Source organism: Hylobates moloch, unplaced genomic scaffold, assembly GCF_009828535.3.
Source record: "Hylobates moloch isolate HMO894 unplaced genomic scaffold, HMol_V3 SCAFFOLD_1, whole genome shotgun sequence".
NCBI lineage: Eukaryota > Metazoa > Chordata > Mammalia > Primates > Hylobatidae > Hylobates > Hylobates moloch.
The window spans coordinates 64552664-64567922 of record NW_026652276.1 but is presented as its reverse complement, the minus strand read 5'-3'; the positions used below and the strand labels follow the sequence as shown (position 1 = coordinate 64567922).

Below are 15259 nucleotides of genomic sequence, written 5' to 3'. Positions count from 1 at the left end.
AGACAGTCTAAGATTTTAGAATATCTTTAAAATTTTTCATGATTATAAAAATAATATGAACACATGAAAAATTTAAAGCACAAATAAAATCAAAAGCTCTAACTCTTCCATCTTTAGAGATAGCAATTATTAACAGGTTGGTACAAGTCCTTCCTCATCTTTTCTTATAAATATGTATTAAGTTCATATGTCAATATATAATATATTTAATGACATAAAGCATATTCATAAATTACACATACATAATATATTTGACAATAATGAACAATATTCAACAAGAATGTCTATTATGTACTAAACATTGTTCTAGGTGTTGGGGATACATCAGCGAAAAAAAACAACAAAATCCTCACCTTCATAGAGCTTACATTTTAGCGACAGAAGAGAGATGGTAAACAATACAAAGATAAGTGAATAAATTATATGTTAGAAGATCTTAAGATGATGGGGAAAAAACAGATAAGAGGGGTAAAGAGTACCAAGGGTATCAGGCCTCACTGTCAGGCAACATTTGAACAACGGTCTTCAAGAGGAGAGGATATGAGGAGCCATGCAGATATTGGGGGAAGAGTATTTCAGCTGAGGGAGTAGCCAGTGCAAAGCCCCTGAGGTGGGCGTGTAAGTGGCACATTGTAGGAAAAAGGAGACTAGGGTGGCTTGCATAGTATGAGTAAGGGATGGGGGTGGATGATAGGGTGCCAGATGGTGTATGGCATTGTAGATCTCTGAAAGAACTGCAAATTTCGCTTTTACTCCAGTGAAATAAGGAGACACTGAAGAGTGTGTGAGCAGAGTTGTAACATAACTTAAAATTTAATAGCCTCTGACTATTGTGTTGAGAAAAGAGTATAGAAGGGAAAAGTGGAAGGAGAGAGACAGTTTAAGAGGATTTGTACATGAAATAGTACAGGGATGATGGTAGGTTGGATCTCGGTGGTAGCAGCTGAGTGGTAAGAAGTGGTCAGATTCTGGATAAATTATGCAATTGGACTTCCTGATGAATTCATATTCAACATGAGAGAAAGGTAGAATCATGCCTACACTTTTTTTGACATAAGCGTCCTGAAGGATCGTGTTGCCTCAATAGAGATATGGAAACAGAGAGAGGAGCATGCTTGGGGACAGGAGACTGTGGCCCGTGCTTTAGACATGTTAAGTTTAAAATACCTATTAAAAATATGCATATACTGTTTATGTATATATACCCACATGTATTATTCTATACATACTTCTATACATTATTTTAAACATACTTCTCTGTTTACTTTTTTCTTGTAGACATTTTAAAATATCACAATATATAGACTGCTTCATGGGATAGACATTGTGCATGGACTAAATTCTTTATTAGGATATGATAGGCAAAATTCTTTTTTTTTTTTTTGAGATGGGGTCTCACTCTATAGCCAGGCTGGAGTGCAGTGGCACGATCTCGGCTCACTGCAACCTCCGCCTCTTGAGTTCAAGCGATTCTCTTGCCTCAGCCTCCCGAGTAGCTGGGACTACAGGCGTGTGCCACCACGCCTGGCTAATTTTTTTATTTTTTATTTTTAGTAGAGACAGCATTTCACCATGTTAGCCAGGAAGGTCTCAATCTCCTGACCTCGTGATCCACCTGCCTCAGCCTCCCAAAGTGCTGGGATTACAGGCGTGAGCCACCGTGCCCAGGCTATGATAGGCAAAATTCTAAGACGGCCTCTAAGAATCCCACCTGCCACCACCCCCAACTCTGGCTTCCTGCATATCTTGAATAATCCTTTCCCTTGAGTGTGGACAGGGCCTGTGAACATGTTAGCACAGTCACTTCCCTGGTGATGTTACGTTACATGGCAAAGACGATGGGATAATCACTCCTGAGATTACATAAGCTACTCTGGACATTATGTAAGCTTCTGTCACAGCCAATTGGAGTGAGATTCTCCCATTGGCTTTGAAGAAGTAAGCTGCCATGTGATGAGAGGGCCACATTCTAGGACTCAAGGGCAACCTCCGGGAGCTAAGACAGACCGTGCGCCATGGCCGGCAGAAAAACGAGAGCCTCAATCTACAACTGCAAGGAACTCAATTCTCCCAACAACCTGAATGAGCTTTAAAAAGAAAGCCAAGATCCAAATAAGAATTCCACATGGCCAATATCTTAATTTCAGCCTTGTGAGATCCTGAGCAGAGAACCCAGCAATGCCATGCCCAGACTTCTGACCCACAGAAACTGTGAGATAATAATCAGGTGTTTTTTTTGGCTGGGCATGGTGGCTCACGCCTGTAATCCTAGCACTTTGGGAGGCTGAGGTGGGTGGATCACTTGAGGTCAGGAGTTCAAGACCAGCCTGGCCAACATGGTGAAACCCTGTCTCTGCTAAAAATATAAAAAATTAGCCGGGCATGGTGGTGTGCACCTGTAATCCCAGTCACTCGGGAGGCTGAGGCAGGAGAATTGCTTGAACCCAGGAGGCGGAGGTTGCAGTGAGCCAAGAATGCACCACTGCACTCCAGCCTGGACGACAGAGAAAGACTCCATCTCAAATAATAACAATAATAATAATAATAATAATCGGGTGTTAAGTGCTGAGTTTGTGGTGATCTGTTTTGCTGCAATAGAAAATTAATACACATAATAATCCTGACAGTGTCTTCAGAAACACACATGGATACCCTGTTCCCATGGAGCAGATGACTGATAAAGCTACAAAACCTAAGAACAGATGACCCATAAACATGAGGGTTTCTTGTACTATTATAAATAAATATAATATTATATTGAGTAGGTCTTTTCTGTCTTACATTCTTTTCATAGAATCTTGTAACAGAATAAACAGTGATTTTCATAAGGTCGCAGAATTTAAAGCTCACAAACGTAGTTCTAGCTCTGTGACATATAATCTTTTGTCATAATTTTTCCACCCATAAGCCAAAGAGTTTGGCCTTAAAACCATGTATGCTATCAAGCCCAGCAGGTGCCACTTTTGAGAGCCAGCTCAAACAGGCATTCAGAAGGCAAGTAATCACTATGGCTCACCTGCTAAGTCTGCTCTGTTCACAAGGAAGGAACTCCATTAAATATTTAAGACAATCACTAAGAGAACACCCAGCAGGCAAACAACTATGATTACTTGCCCCATAGCCCTCTCAGCAGGCATCTGACAGCACTTGGGATGGGGTTTACATCACATTAAAGACATCCCTTTGTAGCTTCTATCAAAAGGAAGACCAACAGTTTCAAACTGAGATTTCAAAATAAGGATCATTCTCTTGCTGCATATCTTTGGGCAGAGTTTCTAAGGACTTCCCTGAATTTTATCAAGATAGGAAAGACACAGAAATTAGAAATCTAGTTTCCCTTCTTACCTTAACTGTATGCCTACAGCAAAGCTTGATAGAGTAAATTATCTCTTACTAACAGAAAATAGCCACTGGTGTCATGAATTCCCAAATTGGCAAGCTTCCTATGCTAGTCTGAATTGAACAAGAAACTATCAAATGCACACAAGTGGGTGTATTGGGATCAGCACCAGCAGTTATCAATCTGAAGAATTCACAATATGGTCCACGGGGCAAGTCATTCATAAGTTGCTGCTGAAATATTTCATTCACATAATAGGGAACACCTCCCTATCCCACCAACACTGATCAGGAAAACCCATTTGGGCTTAACATGAACAAAAACTAAACCTCTATTATATTAAGTCACAGAAATTTTGAAGTTTATCTATTACTTTAACTGATACAGGGATTGTAAATGTAGTCATCAGGGCTATGTTTGAAATATACAAGTGTAACTGGCTTTAGCTATGTTTTAAGGATTGATGCGGCTTTAGCTATACGTTTTAAGGATTGGTGGGTTGCATAGGCTTGGGCAGTACAGGTATTACAGTAGGTAGCTAGTCAGGAAGGAGCAGGACAGGAGAGGGCCGCCCCCCCCACCCCCGCCGACTCCTCCGTGAAAGTCAGGTGACCATCAGGTGATGGTCAGATGGTTGTTAAACTGTCTCTCTAAAATAATAATTGGCCACAGCCAGTGCCAACAAAAGGCAGTCTCCCAATAGATAGAAAAACCCTGAAACTAGTGATCAGTAGTGTGATGGTTAATACTGAGTGTTAACTTGATTGGATTCTAGGATGTAAAGTATTGATCCTAGGTGTGTCTGTAAGGGTGTTACCAAAGGAGATTAACATTTGAGTCCGTGGGGTGGGAAAGGCAGACCCACCCATAATCTGGGTAGGCAACATCTAATCAGCTGCCAGCACAGCTAGAATATAAAGCAGGCATAAAAACGTGAACAAGTCAGATTGGCTTAGCCTTTCAGCCTACATCTCTCTCTTGTGCTGGATGCTTCCTGCCCTTGAACATCAGTCTCCAAGTTCTTCAGCTTTGGGACTCGGACTGGCTTCCTTGCTCCTCAGCTTCCAGCCTATTGAAGGACCTTGTGATCATATGAATTAATACTCCTTAATACTCCTATCTATCTATCTATCTATCTATCTATCTATCTATCTATCTATCTATCTATCTACCTATCTATCTATCATCTATCTATCTAGCTCCTATTAGTTCTGTCCTTCTAGGCGACTAATACAAGTCACTTCCTGATAAGATCTTGGGAGTTGGGCAAGCAGACTCAAGCATGTGCATTAAGAGGCAAAATGGCAGAGTTTAACTGGTATATGACCTTCGAGAAACATTCAGCTGGTAAGGGAAGAATGCCTCCAGTAAGCATGCATACAACTCCAGTAAACACACTGTGCATGCTCCCCTTCCAAGTGCTAGCAGGCCGCTATGCATGCAGACAGCACACTCTAAGGGAAGAGCCAGGGAGAAGGAATGAAAGATCCTGGAAGCATGTCAATGCATAAAATTCCAAGTCAAAGATCAAACAGCACACTTGATTTCTCCAGTCACCTGCTTGGCCCTCCTCCAAGTGTACTTTACTTCCTTTCATTCCTGCTCTAAAGCTTTTTTAAAAAAAACTTTCAATCCTGCTCTAAAACTTGCCACAGTCTCTCCTTCTGCCTAATGCCCCTCAGTCAAATTCTTTCTTCTGAGGAGGCAAGAATTGAGGTTGCTGCAGACCCACATGGATTTGCCACCACTAACAGAGCCAGCACCCACATTTAATCATTTCCAATGTGCCTAGGAAACCTGGTGCCTGGATGTCTGGCCACTCTTATCAGTGCTCCTATAAGGACCACTGCTGGCTCCTATAAGGGAGGACCTGGTGACTATATCTACACAGTTTATAAGATATTTATGTAGGACGTTACATGTTGCAAACTAAGTGGTATGCCCAAGACTCCTCAGCTCATGAGCAGAGCACATAGGACAAAAAGGTAAGTATGCTGGCCACGAGTTCATGTACCTGTGAGGAGGGAGAAAGGAAGAATGTGGTGACTCTATTGCCTAGGCAGACCCTCAGCAGCTGATGCTCTCCCCAAGAGGATGCTAAAGGAAAATGCATTGAATCGGGAACCAGAAGGCCCAGAGTGTGTTCTGTGCTCTGCCTTAAGAAAGCTGTGTGGCCTTGGCAGACCACTTCAGCTCCCCAAGTCTCCATTTCCTCCCCTGTAAGCTAAAAAATATCCAATATTTCTATTTACTGAAAGTTGATGTATCCATAGTATGAAATCCCAGAATAGGGCCAATCCATTTTGGGGCATTCTATCCCAATTTCTGATGAATTGGGGTCAGTAAAAAGAATTCAGGTTGCCAGAATTAGCCACTGGGCTATTGAGAAATTTAGAATAGATATTAGTGAAAGAGGCAGGAGGCAGACAAAGGCCTACACAGATAGAGAAGGACCTCTGGAGAATTTCCAACCTGCCCCACAAGTGTTACACCAGATGTTTTGTGCAGATAAGGGAACCTGCACAGGGGGCTTACCTGGGCATGCCTGCAGCAGACTGGAGGCCCACATGCACTGGGGGAATGGTGTGGAGCCACCAGAAATTCAGGCCTAATGCAGGGGAGGAGCCTGGTCTCTTCAGCTGGTGTGTAGTGGCCCTGGTATTCAATTTGGGAGGTGGAAACCTGCTTGCAGGACCCCCTCTCTTTGCTGAGAGGTTTCTTTTCACTTAATACATTCCACCCTCCTCACCCTTCAATGTGTCTGCCTGCCTAATTCTTCCTGGTCATGAGACAAGAACCCAGATTAGCTGACCTAAGAAGCAAAAAAATCCTGCATCATTTTGGTGGCCTCTATGGGGACTTGTCAGAAGGGTGAGTAAAATGCAGACCCAAACATCTCTCTCACTTTTGTTTCTGAGCTTTCTCGTCCTCAGACTTTTTCTGAAGGCAGAAGAAACTGCCCCCTTCCCTGCCCCATCATTCTCAGGCATTGGAAATGTCGGCCTCAGTCCAAGCCAGTCTTTTCCATGGATTTTCCTTCATTTTGGGGGGAAATGTACTGGCACCTATCTTTTCTTTTACAATATTAGGGGTGTTTCACCCTCACCCCAATGGTCGCAGGCATGTGCACAGGACAGACAGGTGAGCGGTGGCTCCCCGCCCCACTTCCCTCCTGTCTGGGGCACACGGCCTGGGCCTGGGGTGGCTAGCTGGCCAGTGTTCCCCACCAGGCACCCGCAGAGTCTTCCCTTCCCCTGGCCAAGGGGTCCAGCTCGGTGGGAGCCCCAGGAAGGAGACAGCAATGAAAGGTTTCTCTCCCTGATGAAGAAACCCATTGCATAAGAATAAGAAGTTTCTCCCCCAGGAATCTTTCCAGGCTTGCATCTAAGCTTTTTTTTCTTCCTTTTCTCCACCATGTTAGTAGTTAACACAGCCTTGCAGATATAGGGAGCTTTTCTATGCAAGAGTTTTTTTTCCTTTTGGAAGGCATCTTGTTAGGCCAGGACCCAAATTCACAAGACACCCTTTTTCTCTCCCTTGCTTGAGGAGAACCCAGCTCCTTAGCTTTACCTTAGCATTCAGCTTATGATAAGGAGGCAGCAGCCAGCTGCTGGCTGCAGTCTATCAAGGTCTAAGGAACGCAAAGGTTATGACAACAGTGGAGACAGGGCATATGTGGGTGAGTACAGATATTCCCACCCTCTAGGCCCCTCTGTTAACATGAGTAGAAGCTGCACTGACACCTATGGATAGCACCCTGTCAAGGTTGCCAGGACTTGAAGATATAAGGACAGAAGAAAGAAAAGAAACACCTCTTCTTTCTCTCCCTCATGTACCCCATATTTGCTGGGAAGACAAAGGAATTAGGGACAACTTATCCTGTCTTCCTAGCCGGGTAACCATTCATCTTTAGTCTGTACCTCTCTCAAATGCATCCTGAGGCCTGGGGGCTCCTTAGAGAAAATGCCTTCTTTTTCCTCCTCTGTCCTCTCTTCACAGAGGGGTAATTGTGTCCCCCTACTACAGGATACTCCCCTCGGATGCAGCCTCCAAACTGGGAAAAGTTAATTTCCCAGACCTTAAACTGCTTGGCTTAGAACTGAGCTGAGGGTGAGAGGTGACAGCGTGCTGGCAGCCCTCGCTTGCTCTTGGCACCTCCTTGGCCTTGGCGCCCACTCTGGCTGCACGATAGGAGGTCTTCAGCCTGCCACTGCACTGTGGGAGCCCCTCTCTGGGCTGGCCAAGGCTGGAGCCAGCTCCCTCTCTTCTTGTGGGGAGGTGTGGAGGGAGAGGTGCAGGCGGGAACTGGGGCTGCACATGGCACTTGCGACCCAGCACAAGTTCCAGGGGGGCGTGGGCTCCGCGGGCCCTGTACTCAGAGCAGCCAGCTGGTGCCGCTGGCCCTGGGCAGTGAGGGACTTAGCACCCGGGCCAGCAGCTGCAGAGGGTGTGCTGGGTCCCCCAGCAGTGCCGGCCCACCAGCGCTGTGCTTGAATTCTCACCGGGCCTCAGCTGCCTCCCTGCTGGGCAGGGCTTGGGACCTGCAGCCTGCCATGCCCAAGCCTCCCACCTGCCATGGGCTCCTGCACTGCCCGAGCCTCCCCGATGAGCGCTGCCCCCTGCCCTGCAGCACCTGGTCCCATCGAACGCCCAACGGCTGATGAGTGTGGGCACACAGTGCAGGACTGGTGGGCAGCTCTACCTGTGGCCCTGGTGTGGGATCCACTAGGTGAAGCCAGCTGGGCTCCTGAGTCTAGTGGGGACTTGGAGAATCTTTATGTCTAGCTAAAGAATTGTAAATACACCAATCAGCATTCTGTGTCTAGCTCAAGGTTTGTAAATGCACCAATCAGTGCTCTGGGTCTAGCTAATCTAGTGGGGACTTGGAGAACCTTTATGTCTAGCTAAACGATTGTAAATACACCAATCAGCACTCTGTATCTAGCTCAAGGTTTGTAAACACACCCAATCAGCACCCTGTGTCTAGCTCAAGGTTTGTAAATGCACCAATCACTGCTCTGTGTCTAGCTAATCTGGTGGGGACTTAGAGAACTTTTGTGTCTATCTTGGGGATTGTAAATGCACCAATCAGCACCCTGTCAAAACGGACCAATCAGCTCTCTGTAAAATGGATCAATCAGCAGGATGTGGGTGGGGCCAGATAAGGGAATAAAAGCAGGCTGCCTGAGCCAGCAGTGGCAACCTGCTCGGGTCTCCTATCCCAGTGTGGAAGCTTTGTTCTTTTGCTCTTTGCAATAAATCTTGCTGCTGCTCACTCTTTGGGTCCGCACTGCCTTTATGAGCTGTAACACTCACTGCGAAGGTCTGCATCTTCACTCCTGAGGCCAGCGAGACCACGAACCCACCGGGAGGAATGAACAACTCCGGACAGGAGGAACAAGCAACTCCAGATGCGCCACCTGAAGAGCTGCAACACTCACCACGATGGTCTACAGCTTCACTCCTGAAGCCAGCGAGACCACGAACTCACCAGAAGGAAGAAACTCCAAACACATCCGAGCATCAGAAGGAACAAACTCTGGACACACCATCTTTAAGAACTGTAACACCACGAGGGTCCACAGCTTCATTCTTGAAGTCAGTGAGACCAAGAACCCACCAATTCCGGACACAAGGGGAAGGGAATCCAGAAGCCTGACATGCCAGCAAAAGGGTAATAGTTTCTTTTACCGGTTGGACTTTTGGCCTCTCCGTCCCTGTGCAAACCGGTAAAAGGAATGGTAAGGATCACTGTTTATATTCTCTGTAAAGTTCTGATTAATGAAAAAGGATTTATGAGTTTGGTCTTAAGCTGTAGCCAATCTGGTATGCTTTGCATGTCTTTCTGTATGGTTCTATCAGAAATAGGGGTACTTTAGGATAGGATGTGGGTGTAGGACCCCATAAGCCCACTTTTCAAGTCAGCCCAGCAAACTGGTCAGTAACAAACTTTGCTGCAGGCTTGCATCTTGTTTACATCCTTGGGAGCATGACCTGTAATTATGTGGGAGTGCTTTGTTTTAGTCTCTGACATTTTACAATGGTGGCTCAGGTTCAATCCTGGCTTGGCGAATGAGTACTTTCTTCCTTTCTTGTTTTTTTTTTTTTTTTTTTTTTGAGACAGAGTCTTGCTCTGTCGCCCAGGCTGGAGTGCAGTGGCACAATCTTGGCTCACTGCAAGCTCCGCCTTCTGGGTTCACGGAGAATGAGTACTTTCAAGTTAATAGCTGTGTGACTTCTACCATTTGCTGATTCTCTTCCCCTCCATGAACAACTTCTAGCTTCTCTTCTTAAGTCTTCCCTTCTCTGAGCTACACTTAAAGATTCTAGATGTTGTAAAAACTGCTTACCTCCTGCTTTGAAAATACTTCGTACACTGGTAGTTAAGTCATAACCTTGAGGCTTGTTGGTTTCACCTGTGAGGTTACTTTTGGTAAAGTTCAAAAACCAGAAATATTGGCTGCTTGGCATGGCTAAAGTCAGGTAATAAGGGATTTAAAAGGACTTTTTTAAGGAGTGCTCAGCTTAATTAAAAGCAGATACCCAAGTATGTTTAAAGGACCTTTATGGCTTTTTTCCCTTCTTGAATCTTGTTTTGCTGGAAAAATGTTTCTTCTCAGCTGACTGAATTATTTTTCTCCATTTTGTCTTGCCACTCTTAAGGCACACATGAGAGAGGCCCTAAAATAATTTCTGATGGCCCGTGACTCCTTGGCAAAATCAGAAAAGGCACCACAGATCCCATTTTGTGAGAAACCTCTGTTTTCCTCATGGAACTTCAGAAATTAGAGGCAGGTAGATCCCTCTCAAAATCTGTTTTTGTCTTCCAGCCATACCCGTTTGTTAGGCCCTAGAAAATACAAGCTTTCCTAGCCTTGCTCTTAAAGGGCTCCACCCAGAGGCCAATAATCCAATTAGATTGGCAAATGAAAAATCTTACAACTACTAGATTTTCTTCTGTCTGTCTATATAATCATTATGTGTTATGTGTGTTATGTTTATAAAGAAAAGAGCTCTAATTAATTGGTTTGAAGGAAAATAAGCACTTAGATGAAATATTTTTTTAAAAGAAAGATAAAAGCTGTAATACTTTTTAGGATTTAGTCTATCATTCCTTCTCCAAAGAGGTGCATCTAACTGCCATTAGAATAGGGGCAAAGACGGATCTTAACTGCTTCCTGCTGACAGGGGGCACTATTTTGGGAAGATGGCAGTCAGATCTCCCTCAGATGCCTATCTAAGGGTCCCCAGTAAAAGGGAGCCATCGTTTGTGGTTCTGGTTGCGTGACCGTTTGGAGTTCGATGGCCTAAAGGGGAGAAGAGACTAACTTCTCTGACATAAAATCAGTCCTAACTCAACCACAATGGAAAAGTATATAAATGTTGACATCTGTAAATCATTTTCCGTGCTCCAGTCATATAACCAAGTCAGTAGTGTTCTACCTTACCAGAGGAGAACTGAAGAACTTTGAACTGTGAACTTTCCCAAGGAAAGGTAAGTCAAATTTCAGATTTAATGTATAAAAACTGAGGAGAACTAGAGGGTAGTCAGTGTTAGGACAGCCAAGGGAGCAGCTGGAAAGGCACCCAACCCAGACTAGGAGTTCATTTAAGGATTTAGGAGCCTCTAACCTCAAGAAGGAATAGAAAATACATGGAAAATGTAGCCTGGGGAAGAGAGTTCTAGGCAGCTACAGGGAGGTGGTAAGTTTGGGAATATAAGGTTTTCCTGCAGAGATCTGCAAAGATGATCTGACTGAAGTTGTAAATTAGACTTGGACCCCAGCCTCCCTGCCATCACCATGTCCTGGCCACAGACAATGGAGACAGCACAGGGCAGGATTAAGGGTATGGGCTGTGGAGTTTGAGAGGTAGTAGGACTGAATCTTTGTCTGCCTCCAGAGCCATAGAGCAGCTCTCAATTTCTGTAAAATGGGAATGATGACATCTACTTCTCAGGGTTGAAGGTTAACTGTTCAGTTGTTATCATTACTAACCTATCCCCTGCTTTGTAGCCAGCGTGATCATTCTAAAATATAACTTTTGCTTCTCCCCCATTTAAAACTCAATGGTTCCCCATTGCACAGAACAAATACTCCAATTTCTTAACATGCCTTTCAAAGTTTTTTGGTGATCTGGTCCCTGTTTCCCTCTCCAGTTTCATGGATCATGGCCCTTCAGCCACATTAGATCATCTCACTTCCCCAGCTCCCCATGCCTGCTCAGCTTTGCCTGGAACACACGTCTCCTTACCCTTCCTTACCAAAAAAATGCCTCCTACTCTTCAGACCTCAGCTGGGCAATCTTCAATAGGAAATCTTGTATTTAATGAATGTGTATACTCGATATGTATATATGAGTATATATATATATAGAGTACACATATGTACATAGAGACATTATCAGTTCATGTGAATTTATCTGTATGATACTCTACCTTAGAATGTAAACTTCAAAATTATTTTAATATATTCCGTATATCAACACAGTGTGCCTAGATAATTAACACCAACCAATTTACTGTTTCTTGGGAGCAATTTTTATAAATACGGTAGTTGTTTTAGGGTCTATTGGGAAATAACTTTGTTATATACATTTTTTATTAAATAGTTCATAGTTTAATATAAAATATACCCAATCATAAAAAAGCATCAGACTAAGGATAACCATCTTGCTACAAATCATGGTAGAGTTAGACAAGTTTTTCTAACTTAGAGTCAACAGTAGGCAATGCTTAAAATAAGATCACAGGGGAAGGATGCAAAAGAATTGCTGGTAAATGTTCCTTTTTGTGTTTAAACTGTTTTCAACAGTGTGACAACTGAAACTTAGGATTGCAACCAGAGGGGCTCCTCTTACCTCTGCATCAAAGCGCGGATCCTGGTAGGCATCACTGATGTTCACTGGAAGGCCTGTTGAAGCAACCAGCTCAGCAATGCTGTTATTTATTAACCAGTCGGAGTATGACGATTTCTCCATGCTTTCTTTGAAACTATCAGAGCACCAAGGTAGACAGGAAGAAAAGAGAGATACATAAGTTTTCTTGAAAGGAAACCCTATAAACTACACTAATATCAGGATAATCTGTCCTTATTAAGAAACAATAAGTGACATTAGTCACAGAACAATAGCAAGGTAATTATCAGTAACTACTTCGAAATGACTTACCTGCTATAATGTATAATAATTAAATCCATGAGCAGAAACCATAGATTCCCTATGATTCAGAGAGAAACTCTAGGTTGTATCTAGGTCCCAAAGCTGGCAAACATATGTAAGGACCAAAATTAACAATAATACACCAACAACTAATAAAATTCCATCAACTTCCCAGCTTGCCCTTTTTAATTGAACAGACTAGATGTTTTGGCACAAGGAAGAATGAAACCCAAATAGGGAAAAATCAGGAAGTAAATTGGGAATTTAAAAAATTACAAATGCAGCAAAAGAATGTATCTAGACTATGGTCTTTTAATTAGTAATTATTTGAAAAACAATTTTACTATCTTATTCATTATTTTGATAACAGTAATACTTTAATAACTTTTAGTATCTTAGTTAACTATTTTGGTAATTTTAGATTATGTTTCTTAACAATAGCACATATTCCACTTACAAAATCTCACTTAAAAGCCTATTTTAATGCAACAGACCCTTAACATTAATAATTAAAACTATTTTCATATTTAATTTGAACAAGGAATTTTATGCTAAATGATTTTTTTGAACTTTCCCTTGTATCACTTTCACGACAGACACTACATAAACAGAAATGCTGTAAGAATTAGTTAATATCCCTCATTCTTCTCCTCCTTTCCATCTTTTCTTCCACAAGTACATATTGAGCACTGTCAGGAGCCACGGAGATACAAAATTGAGAACTGTTCAAATTAGTATTGGCAAGGAAAATTTTCCTGGAGGATGTCTAATTTGTGGCTTGGCAAGTGATAACTGAAATTATGTGAATGGATGCAAGCATACTAGGGCAAGGTTTTCAAGCTGCCTTCTGTGGAACCCTGGATTTCATGAGATGTTAAATGAGTATACTACAGCAAGAATAATAATCACTCTATTGACTTTTTAATCTAAACTGCACTATATGTAAGAAAACACTAAATGTGCACGTCATCTTTGTTATTATGCAATAATGTCCCTGTGTGAAATTATGCCATGTTGAGAAGGCAGGAAACTGCATGGAAAGGCCATTGGATGCATGAGTGAGTGGGACACATAGACATTATTTACCATCATTAATATATCTCATCTGTAATGATTGCTGGCCTGTGTCTGATAAATTCAGCATATATTTGTAATGTTATTCATCCCTTATTGCATATTAAACATTAATAATACATAAACTTTATTCTCTATGGCTCTCTGGCTGAAAAATGGAAGTTTTAATAAAAAGCTGAGTACTTCAAAGAGAAGCAGCTTTATTTTCTAAAACAAATCAAAACAAAAGAACAAAAAAGGTTTTATTTTCTTTTTGCTGTTTTATATACATCTCATTTCATGAGATGAAATTTTATGTTGTGCTGCAATGAAAGCAAAATCTAGGAGAAACAAGATAATGCACCTCACACAAAGATCTAAATGACTTAGTGAAGTCATTACTAAGTTTATAAAAGGGTATGGGCTAAATTCTGACCTTTCTTTCAGGGATTAATTGGCTTGCCAGTTCATTCTGCACTGTGTACTTTATTCCACATTTCAATTTTTGAGGTGTTCTGTGATCACACCGTTTTGAAGCTGCTGACCTAGAGTGTTCTGTGGAGTGTGGGAAGCAGCGCTGCAGCAGGAGCTGAGGAGAGGTCTGGGCACAGAAGTCAAGGGAGGAACTTGAAAAATGGTTAGGTAGGGTGGGGCTCAAGGAAGGAGCCAGTTTTACCAATAAGTGTCAACAACCTTCAAGCTGGGTCTTTCAGGATGAGAAAGAGTTCAACAAGGAGAGATTGGAGGAGTTAGAAGAAAACAGCAGGAATAAAAGACACAAATGCAGCAGGGTACAAAGTGTGTTCTTGGCACAATGAGTAATTGTATGGTGGGAATAAAACTGAAAAAGAGGTCAAGGCTCAAAGGTGAGGCCTTGACCAAGTTGCTGAGACCTTAGTTATAGGCAATGGAGATCTGTTTAAGAATATGGAGCAAGGAAGTGACGTGGTTTAACATGTGATTTAGAAAGCTTAATCCAGGTACAATGAGCAAGAAGAACTGCATAAGAGACACTGAAGGTGGGAAGAGGTCCTGGAAACCACAGAAGTCATGCAGGTGGGAGGTGATGGTGCTGGTGACTCAAGAGGTACTGCATTAGATTCCACAGGCTCTGTGGCCAGAGAGCAGTGGCTTACATTTTGTTCCCAGCTGCCTGTGGCCCTATTAGCAGAACACAGTTGTTTTAAGGAGTGGGGAGATAGGGGAAAGATGACAGATATTCTGTAAGCCTGGGACATGTTCATTATTGAAAGTCCGGGAACAAAATCCTATCAGTCCTCAGGACTGAAAACTCGAATCCAGAGTTAGGATAATTTTCAGGGAGAGTAAAATGCATGAGATCACTCAGGGACGGAACACGTGGGGAAATCTATATCTAGGGAAGGGAAGGAGAAGAAAAGTGGTAATAAAGGGGGAGGGGAGAAAGAGAAGAAATTATAAGGAGGAAAAACTTAAATTTATTGCCATCTACTGTGGGCCAAGGGTCAGGCCAGATACTTTACCTAACTAATTTGTTTTGTCCTCAGATAAATCCTATGAGATGGATATGCTACTCTATATTTTATAGAAAATGGAGACCTAGGATGCTCAATAACTTTCCCAAGTGGAGATAGAATTTTCACCTAAATCTGACCCCAACATCCTAAATTATAGTATTTTTCCTGTCGCCTTTCATAAGGAGTTAATGGATAGCGTTATAGCAAGAAT

General features: G+C 42.7%; 1 protein-coding gene across 1 annotated transcript in view; it reads right to left on the bottom strand.

Annotated features, from left to right (window-relative positions):
- Positions 1–15259, bottom strand: part of PDE11A (phosphodiesterase 11A) — a 433775-nt gene that overhangs the window by 190393 nt on the left and 228123 nt on the right. Inside the window, exon 6 of the mRNA XM_032755287.2 lies at positions 12200–12332. Coding sequence (XP_032611178.1) covers positions 12200–12332 — 133 coding nt within the window. The remainder of the gene's footprint in view (positions 1–12199; positions 12333–15259) is intronic.